The sequence below is a fragment of the Ochotona curzoniae genome, unplaced genomic scaffold (genome assembly GCF_017591425.1).
Source record: "Ochotona curzoniae isolate NIBS_2020 unplaced genomic scaffold, NIBS_Ocur_1.0 contig_2688, whole genome shotgun sequence".
NCBI lineage: Eukaryota > Metazoa > Chordata > Mammalia > Lagomorpha > Ochotonidae > Ochotona > Ochotona curzoniae.
In genome coordinates this window covers 20062461-20071923 of record NW_024465553.1, presented here as the reverse complement: position 1 = coordinate 20071923, position 9463 = coordinate 20062461, and the positions used below count along the sequence as shown (strand labels likewise).

General features: G+C 41.7%; 1 protein-coding gene across 1 annotated transcript; it reads right to left on the bottom strand.

Moving 5' to 3' along the window:
- Positions 1–3720: 3720 nt before the first annotated feature.
- LOC121153232 (disintegrin and metalloproteinase domain-containing protein 20-like) lies at positions 3721–9090 on the bottom strand. The gene is made up of 2 exons (XM_040975708.1): positions 6890–9090; positions 3721–3780 (listed from the first exon to the last, which is right to left on the bottom strand). Exons 1-2 carry the CDS (start codon positions 8987–8989, stop codon positions 3721–3723), a joined length of 2160 nt encoding a protein of 719 aa, XP_040831642.1. The 5' UTR covers positions 8990–9090.
- Between the last annotated feature and the right edge of the window lie 373 nt (positions 9091–9463).

The following is a 9463-nucleotide window of genomic DNA, read 5'->3' as shown; positions in this document are numbered from 1 at the left end:
GTTGGGAGTGGGCTGAATGCAACAACTTAGGCAACTCACTAGTGGGTCATCGCTGTGGCTGGTGAACGCATGGTCCAGGCCTGGGGGTCAGGCAGGCTAGGCATGGTAGCTTCATCTGCTGGCAAGTATGTGGGTTGGTTTTGGAAGGGGGCGGACTGGACAGGGACAAGCAAACCTTAGCTCACTGGCAAGTGCAGAAATCAGGCTGGACTGCATGTCCTGCTGGGCTAGGCTCATTCACCTACCGGTTTGCATGAGCCAGGGTTAGGAATAGACTGAGCAGAGCCAGGTTCCAGCACCCATCAGTGAGAGGTAGGACTGGGGGCAGGCCAGGTCAAGCTAGGCTACAGCATCCAAAGGCAAAATCTAAGACAGATGAGGTGGGATTATGCCAAGCTGTGTCAGAGTAACCACTGACACAAGATCTGTGCCTGGGAACACATAAAAAGAAATCTAATAAAACTTACTAGTTCCTAATTAAACTAGTAAATCCAGAACTCCATGAGATAATTATCAACCGGAAGTTTCAGTCGCAGTTCCCTTCTGTTTTCCCTCAGGAAAAGATGCTACTATTTCTACTTGTTTCCTGAAGGAATTTTCTGGAGGACGTTCCTTCCCATCAACTGTTTCATCCAATGAGGCACAACTGGAGGATATCTCTGTCTGTCTTAGGAAGGATAGATATGAGTAGATTTGTTTTCAGCTTACCTCGGTGGATTAAATATTCTCCTATCATCAGACATGGCTAACAATGAAAGAAAAAAAAATCTCAATAAATGAGAAAAATAGAAAGTCACACTAACTCGAGGAAATGTTTGATAGTAACACAATAGCAGCAATAAGCAAAGAAATTCGACACAAGGAGAAAAATTCCTGAACAACAGAATTCTTGGGTCAGACAAAGCAAATAATAAACCAGAAGATATGAATGTGGGAAGAAATGATCACTCCGACTTTTAATAACTAACATTTTTTTAAAGACTTACTAAATTTTTATTGGAAAGGCAGATCAGATTTATAGGGAGGAGAGACAGAAAGATCTTCCATCTGCTGATTATTCCCCAAATGGCTGTAACTGCCAGAGCTGAGCTCATCCAGAGCCAGGAGCTTCTTCCATGTCTCCCACAGGGATGTAGGATCCCAAGGTTTTGCGTCATCCTCTATTGCTTTCTCATGCTATGACAAGGGAGCTTGATAGGAAGTGGTGCAGCTGGAACATGAACCAGTGCCCATATGGGATATTGGTACTTGCAAGGTATGGATTTAGACATTGAGTCATTTTGCCAGGCCCAAAAAACAGTAACATTTTTTTAAAGTAAGAAATAAGAACTTCTCATTGCAGACTAATTAGAGTATATATATTTCTTCCTATTATGCCTGCTAAATACAGGCTAAAACCTAAGGTTATATTATAAGCAACAAAAAGAAAATCATGGTCAAATCGCATACTAAATTCTGGTAAGACAAAAATAAAGAACAAAATAAAGTCCCTAAAGAAAGCAAAAGCACAGAAATTCACAGTTACAACCTTAACCTAAAATTCCCAAATGAGTATAAAAAAGTTAAGAAAAAGTCATGAAAAGACAACAAATTCAATGTGAATTTTTAACTGAATGATAAAGCTTGGAAAATTCGAATTCGTTTTTGAATTTTTAATAACTGGAAAGAAGACTCCTGGCCATAGTACCCATATTTGGGAAGTTGGGTTTGTCTTCAAGACTAAAGGAAGATTCAAACATCCAATACAAAAAACAATTCATCAAGATGGTAGAATAGAATTGCCTAATGCTTATAATCTCATGGTCCATTTGAAACACCACAAGAGTTAAGGAAACAATTATAACATTTGGATACAGTAAATAAATTACAAAATATACAATGCAGAAATGTGGGGATGACAATTTCATACTACCACATCACCCCTCCCTCACCTTTATCATAAGCATTCCAGATGCCTCCACATGGAGGAAAGAGAGTGAAGTGAATGTCAGACTTTCCATTGGGCACAACAATACTATCCCGTCCCACTACAACCCTGAAGGTCCCCTCAGGATGCAACTTCAAGCCTAATTCACCACCAGGCCAGACCCAGCAGAATCAACTTTCAGTCCTTCTACATTGCAAGTTTGCACCTGCAAATCTGTTTCCAGGCTAGTGTTCACAGGTACAAGCTCCAGACTAACTCACATCCAGGGCAGTCCCTAAACCCTTACACTTTGGCAGAAACAGGTTCCTGGCCTTCTCTAGCATCCCTGACATTTAGGCCTGTATTCAAGAACCTCAGAACATTCAGAGACACCATGGGATTCAGGCTCCAGGATTCCCCTCTGGACCTCGATCTAGATTGGCCTCTTCACACCCAGAACTCTAGCCCATGCTCATGGGGCACTTCCAAGCTTATCTAGAATGAAACTAGTGTACATCAATCTGGGAACAAGGCCATTTCTTTTGGCTCTAGAGACTGATCCAATACTTCCAGTAGTAAGCTCCAAGCAAAATCCCACAGCTTCTACCTCCTGTGAAACCTTTATCTAGTACTACACTAGTAAATTCTGGCAACAGGTTCCTGTACATACAAAGGATCTGGAACTGCCCCTTACCTCAAGCTATGGGGTATACACATGAACCCAGAACCCTGGCTGATTTCCATTGACTCATGACAAAGCTAGGCACGACTTACTCAAGTCCCATGTCCACATGGGACCCATATATCAGATCAGACCCATGTCATGGACCCATATATCAGATCCAGCTTAGGCTAACCCCAGACTCACCATGGATATAGTGTACAGTTCCACATTGATAAATACAGGTTACAGACCAACCCAAGATAACACAGGCCCCAGGTTTTCTCCAGGGGACCCAAAATCTAGGCTCAACTCTGTAGCTCAGGTTATCAAACCCACCCAGCTGGGCAATCTACCATAGGCCAGGCTGTCTGAAGGTTTCAGAAACAAGGTCATCCATGAGCATGAGAGGTTGTCAAGAACCTCTGGACAGGTACAATAGGAAAGAAATTTCAAAGCCAAACAGGAAAGCCATTCAAAGCCAATTTGTAAAGATTGGAATCAGCCCATCCTTGAAATGTGTGAGCATCACCACACAGACATAAAAGTCATGAGCAACCAAGCAGCATGACGTCAACTAAACGTACAAAACAATGCACCAATAACCAATCATAAAGAAAATGATATTTACAAGTTGCCTCACAAAAAACTCAAAAGCATCACCTAAATGAAACTCAGTGAGCTGGAACACAAGAAATGAAAGTTTAAAAACACACATGAATAAAGGAGAAGCATCAATCAATGACTCACTAATTAGGTCCCTGCCACAAGGAAAAGCAGGATGGAGTTTTCAACTCCTAGCTTTGGTCTGGCTCAGTTCCAACTTTCATGAGCATTTGGGGAAGTGAACCACATACAGTGTAATACTATGAAGCTTTTTAAAGCCTTTTTTTAAATGAGTGAAATTCTGTCTCTTCAAGAAAATATATGGAACTAGAGAATATTGTATTAACCATATAACTGAAGCATGGGAACATAAATTCTCCATGTTCTTACTCTTACTTGAAAGCTAAAAATGATCTCATAGAAGATAACAGAATAGTGTTACTAGAAGGTATAAGTGTGTGTGTGTGTGTGTGTGTGTGGCGAGGAGAGTGATAGGCAAATATTCAGTAATGAGTATCAAAACACAGTTATGTAGGAGGAATAAGTTTTAGTGCTCTGTGATGCAGCTGAGTTGCCAGAGTTTATAACTCCAAATAGGTAAAGCAATCTAAAACAACAAAAACAGAGCTAGAGGCATCATAATACTAGATATACTGGGCCCAGCACAGTGGCCTAGCAGCTTAAGTCCTCGCCTTGAACACCCTCAGGATCCCATATGGGCACCGGTTCTAATCCCGGCAGCTCCACTTCCCATCCAGCTCCCTGCTTGTGACCTTGGAAAGCAGTTGAGGATAGCCCAAAGCTTTGGGACTCTGCACCTGTGTGGGATACCCAGAAGAAGTTCCTGGCTCCTGGATTCGGACTGGCATAGCATCGGCCATTGTGCTCACAAGAATATTGGCACATACGTACTAAGCAGATTTGATCCTAATATGACTATTATCGAACATACAACTTTTCAAAACACAAAGACAAAAAGAAGTTTAAAGTGATAGAATGGAAAAATAACAATGTATTCCCAATGTTCTTGGAAATAACTTCTACACTGAAAGATATTATATTCAGTATTATGAAAGGGAAAAACTGTAAATCAAGAATGCCATACTTGGAACAAGCCTTCAGAAGGGAGAGAAAAATACATTTCCATTCAAACAGATGCTGAGAAAATTCATCGTTAGAGTTGTCTCACAAAAAGAGAGCAGATGGAGTTCTTCAAACTGAAAGAAAAGGATGTTAACGTGTAATTAGAAAACATCTGCAGGCATAAAACTCCCTAGTAAAAAAAATAAGCATACCAAGTCAGAATACTCAAATTCAGGAATGGTGATGTGGAATATACTGACACATAATAAGAATAAATTATAAATTTTTTATTTTACAAATAAGAATAAAATATAAAACTATTAAAAACGATTATAACGCCCCCCATTGATAACTACATAGTCAACATAAAAACATATAATTAATGCTATGAAAAGTTCAATATTTGTGTTTTGGGAGGAATGAAAAAGTATTGAGTTTCATTCCATTTGTTTATTTTATTTCTGATCAAAGGAAGTTTATACTAATATTACATCTCTATATAATGCTATACATGTACAAATGTTTTGGTTGACTTCATCATAATAAAAATTTCAATAGAATTACCAACAATAAAAGGCAAGAAGGAAAAAACATATTATTTCTAAAACTCATTTAGGCACAAAGGAGGATAGCTTTTAAGAGAGGAAGAAATGATCTTGAAATATAACTAGAAGACAATTAAATTCCAAAATGGTAATAGTGAATCTTTATTGTATTAGCCCATTTTTTAAAAAGATTTATTTATTTTTATTGAAAGTCAGATATGCAAGGAAGAGGAGAGACAGAGAGGAAGATCTTCTGTCCAATGGTTCACTCCCCAAATGGCCACAGCAGCTGGAGTCAAGCCAATCCGAAGCCAGAAGCCTCTTTTGGGTCTCCCACATGGATGCAGGGTCCCAAGGCTTTGGGCCGTCCTTGACTGCTTTCGCAGGCCACACACAGACAACGGCATAGGAATCAGGGCTGCTGTGATTAGGACCAGCGCCCACGTGGGATGCCGGTGCATTCAAGGCGAAGACTTTAGTTGATAGGTTGTCATAGTGGGCCCTATTAGCCTGTTTTTAACACTCTTAATAAACAACTGAGATTGGGCACCTGCATATTTTTCACAAACAAAGATACTGTTTAGGCTAGGCATTAGGAATAAGAGAAGGTGACATTCTTGCATCTTCCATTACAGTGCTTGGGTTCAAGATCCATGGAGTCCCTACCATCCTGGAAGGGCCAGTAATGTCTCCTTAATACAGACCAAATTCTACTTTCATATAATAGGTCCAATCTCAAAAGAGATAAGGCACTGTGATTCAACAACCCAAAACAGCCAAAGGCTGGTGTGGTATTCACATATAATACCATATCAGATCAAGGTACACATTTTACAGGGAAGGAATTGGAGAAGTGAGCTAAACACCATGGTATTTACAAACTCCATATCAGATAAATTAACATGTGATTTCAAACACATAATATTTTAGAAATATTACTGAAGGGACATCTGAGGCCAAAGCTGAAGCATTTGTTCTGTGATAAAACATGATTACAGGGTGCCATTTCCCAAAATAGATTGTACGATTGAAAAAGAACCATTACCTGGATCTTCAAACCAAGACTAGGAGAAAACGTGGCCTCATTCCCCATAATGTTCACTGTATGCGTTTCCTATCATATGAAAATATGGACTTCATAACGTTAGAGAATTTGTTCCTAAAGGGGTCATACATAGACCAAGTGAAAATCTGCATCCCTAATATAGAGGAAAAATAACAAATAAATGCACTTACATCTCCACTACTAAGCATAGTCTAGAGACTACAAAGCATAGTCTAGGTTTATTCCGCTGACTTCCTTCTTGAATGTTCCCCGTAAGAAGAAATACCCAAGGCAATGAGAGGAGCTGTTGCCAGAACATATAACTAAAAGTGAACCACAGCTTCCAACAGTTGCACTGTGCAATAAGCAGCCAGATCTGCCTTGGAGAAAGGTCTTGCTGACCAGCTGCAGTGCCAATGGTGAGACAAAAACATCTAGAGATGCGTTCTTCTGAGTTTCAGAGACGCTGCCACAACTCCCAGAGTGAATAAGCAAGGAAAGGGTGAGAATCCCAGAACACTTTTGACCCATCTCAAACAACTCTGTCAAATACTATTTCACTATGATACCAAACAAGGTCAGAATGCACTTCAATTTCTCATCTGCACCTTGCATTTCTTCACCTACTTACCACAGCATTGGTGTCTAACACAACTGTTCGCTCGAGAGCACAAAAAGAGAATAATGAAATAAATTGGTGGAAACCTGATGTTTAATTTTACAGAAAATATTGCACGTATGAATGTAAAATCCATGCTGAAATATTTAATGCTTATAGTGCTAGCATGAGGAACCACATTTCTGTCTAAACGCAAGTACCATGTGACTGCATTACCAACAGAAAAATTAGAGATTATTTTGAAAGAAGTGTCTTAGCCTTCTTCTTCTTCTTCTTCCTCTTCCTCTTCTGCCTCTTCTTCTGCTTCCTGTTTTTCCTCCTGCCCCTCTACTCCTTCATCTTTTTTCTCTTTCCTTTTCTCTTTTTCATACAGCAAAAAGAAGCAACACAAACATAGAAGAATAAAACCAATAAGTAGTAGCACCGATAGAAAAAGAATGAATTTCTTGTAGTTTGACTCCACCACAGGGGGGTGCTCCTCAACCGGCAGAGGTGGTGGTGGACCGCTATCTACACTGCCTCCAGGGCCTTCCACAGTGCAGTTGGGAGGTGCCCATCCTGGGTGACAGTGACAGTGCTGTTTATTATTGCAGATGCCACTCATGTTGCAGTGCCACCTCTGACAGTCTACCGATGGTTGAAGCCTAGCAACACACTTCTGCTTGAGGCACATCTTGCCTGTATCACACACCGTGCCATCCTTCACTTCACCTATGTCAGGTATGGACATCCCTAAATGATAATCTGTGCCCCAGCAGGTGGTGCCGTTGATGTGAGATTGATGCACTGTGTAGTGATCTTTCAATGCGGGAAGTGTGATGACATTTTGACATTGGACTCGCCCACACATGACATCAGGAGCCGTACATTTTACATATGTGGTGTCTTGAATACCACAGTGGCCAAAGCGATCTCCTTGGGTGTTCATTTCACTGTAACAACTGGCAGACGCACTCGAGGCCTCTGTGCCAAAAATTTCTTTACACTGAATGTCATGGCTATTACAAGACTTTTGATAGCAGTAGGAATTTGTACCACACTCAATGCCGTCCTGTAGGTACACGTCTTCTGGACACTCAGGTGAAGTCCCATTGCACCACTCTGGAAGATCACACTCATTGGTCTTCTCCCTACATACAGTCCCAGATGGCTGGACTTCACAATATTTGCAGCAAGCTCCATGACCACAAGCAGCCTCAGGCTTCAGAGAACAGTTAAACAGACAACAAGGATCCTGTATACATTCCACAAAAGATCCACAATCACACTCCTCTGCTTCTTCTACAACTCGGTTCCCACAGAATATCAAGCTTAAAACATGCTGTGGCTCTGCAGGGGAGAGAATACAGGTCCCAGTATCTAGAGTATTTGCTGTGTATTCAGAATAACTGCAGTTGCTAAACCGTCGTGCATTCTTTCGGCTGGGATGCATTATGCAAAACTCTTCTCCACAAGTGCACCATACCAAATCATGCAACATACCCAAACTATGTCCAAGCTCATGGGTCAAAATGTTTGCAAAAATACTTAGTCTACTGTCTTGAAAAACATCAACTCCACAATTAAAACGAGGCTTGCATATTCCTCCAACATAGGCAACACCAAGAACCCCATGAAATTCCTTTACAATAAGATGTGCAACATCATGGGGAAGACGGGCATCCAAGTTCAAAGATTTCCAAAAAGAAAATCTTTCCAAGACGGGATCTAAGTCACCACTAGTATCTATTGCGTTTTCAACATTCCAGATTTCAGTTCCAGTCAAAATGACATCAACCTCTATGTGCTTAAAGTATTCATCCACCATATTAATAACATGAAATAAATCATTCAGCACTACACTATCATTACGTTCAGAGTAAACATATCGCTCATGGTCCACAACCACTGCCAGCTCAATATAGCGCCAGTGTGTCCACCAATTCAGTCGAGAACGTGGTTCCACAGTGAAGTTATATGACACTTGCAATGCCAGTTGCTGAGCTATCAACTCTTCTGTTAAGCCACATCTCATGGGTGGGGATTGTGTGTCATCACTGTCAATCTGAGACACCAGGTGTTCAAAGGTGGTGGAGTACTCAATCGGTTCAATTTCATACATGAGGTTGTTTATCTGTAACATTCCTCGAAAACCCCCATAACAGGTGCTGATAGCAACCAGGGACTCAGGGTCCCCCTCCACAAAACCATGATAGAAGCAGTCCTCAGGGACGAATGGGTGGTCCTCCTGGAGGGCATGCTGCTCTGAGTAGGTGAACACAGGGAGGTGTGTGGAAATCAGGAGCCTCTTGACCCTCATGTGGACAACGTGTCTCTGGCCCCCAAACCGCAGGCTGTAGGAGAGCCATCCTGGGGACCCTACACCTCTGCCCTTGCTCGTCACCCTCAGGGGGATCACCACTTCCACAGAGCTGAACTGTTGCGAGGACCTGGCCTGGGAGAGGTCAGGAAGGAACAGAGATACCTCAAACCAGAGCAGCACAAGAGTGATCCTGAAGGGCATCGGGGTCCCTGGCACTGCCATTACGGAGCCAGGTGTCCAGAGCTAAAGAGTGCCTGGTGGGAGGAAGTGCTCGTCTGGCTCCTCCCTGTGAGTCGCTTGGGGTCCCAGGCTGACCTTTATGGATCTGTGTCCAGGCAGAGGTGGAACATCAGCGCGGCCGGGCTGTTAGTGAAGATAAAAACAGGAAGCAGGTAAGGGTGGGGGAGGACTGAAAGGGTGAGAAAGACAAAGAAGACAGTGAGCTGTGACCACAGTTGTGATTTTGAGTTGACATCACAGTTGAAACAGTAAAATGCAATGTATCAGTTTAAACATTTTGGAAAGAGACTTTTCAAAGGATAGAAGATAGTATGTGGCAGGTAACTGCCAAGTGAGGATAACAGAAACCTAGAAAGTATTGCCAAGTGTGCTTGAAACTTAGACAATACAGTAACTATTTCGTAAACCACGTGCACATATTTCCCAAACCTGCTTGCAACCAGCACCTTCAGCATT

Bases quoted from the DNA above. Each gene is read 5' to 3' on its own strand.
- LOC121153232 (XM_040975708.1), bottom strand. From the start codon at position 8,989: ATGGCAGTGCCAGGGACCCCGATGCCCTTCAGGATCACTCTTGTGCTG. The intron at 3,781-6,889 runs GTGCTACTACTT...TTGTTGTTTTAG, and splicing joins AATTCATTCTTTTTCTATCG to ATTGCTTTACCTATTTGGAG.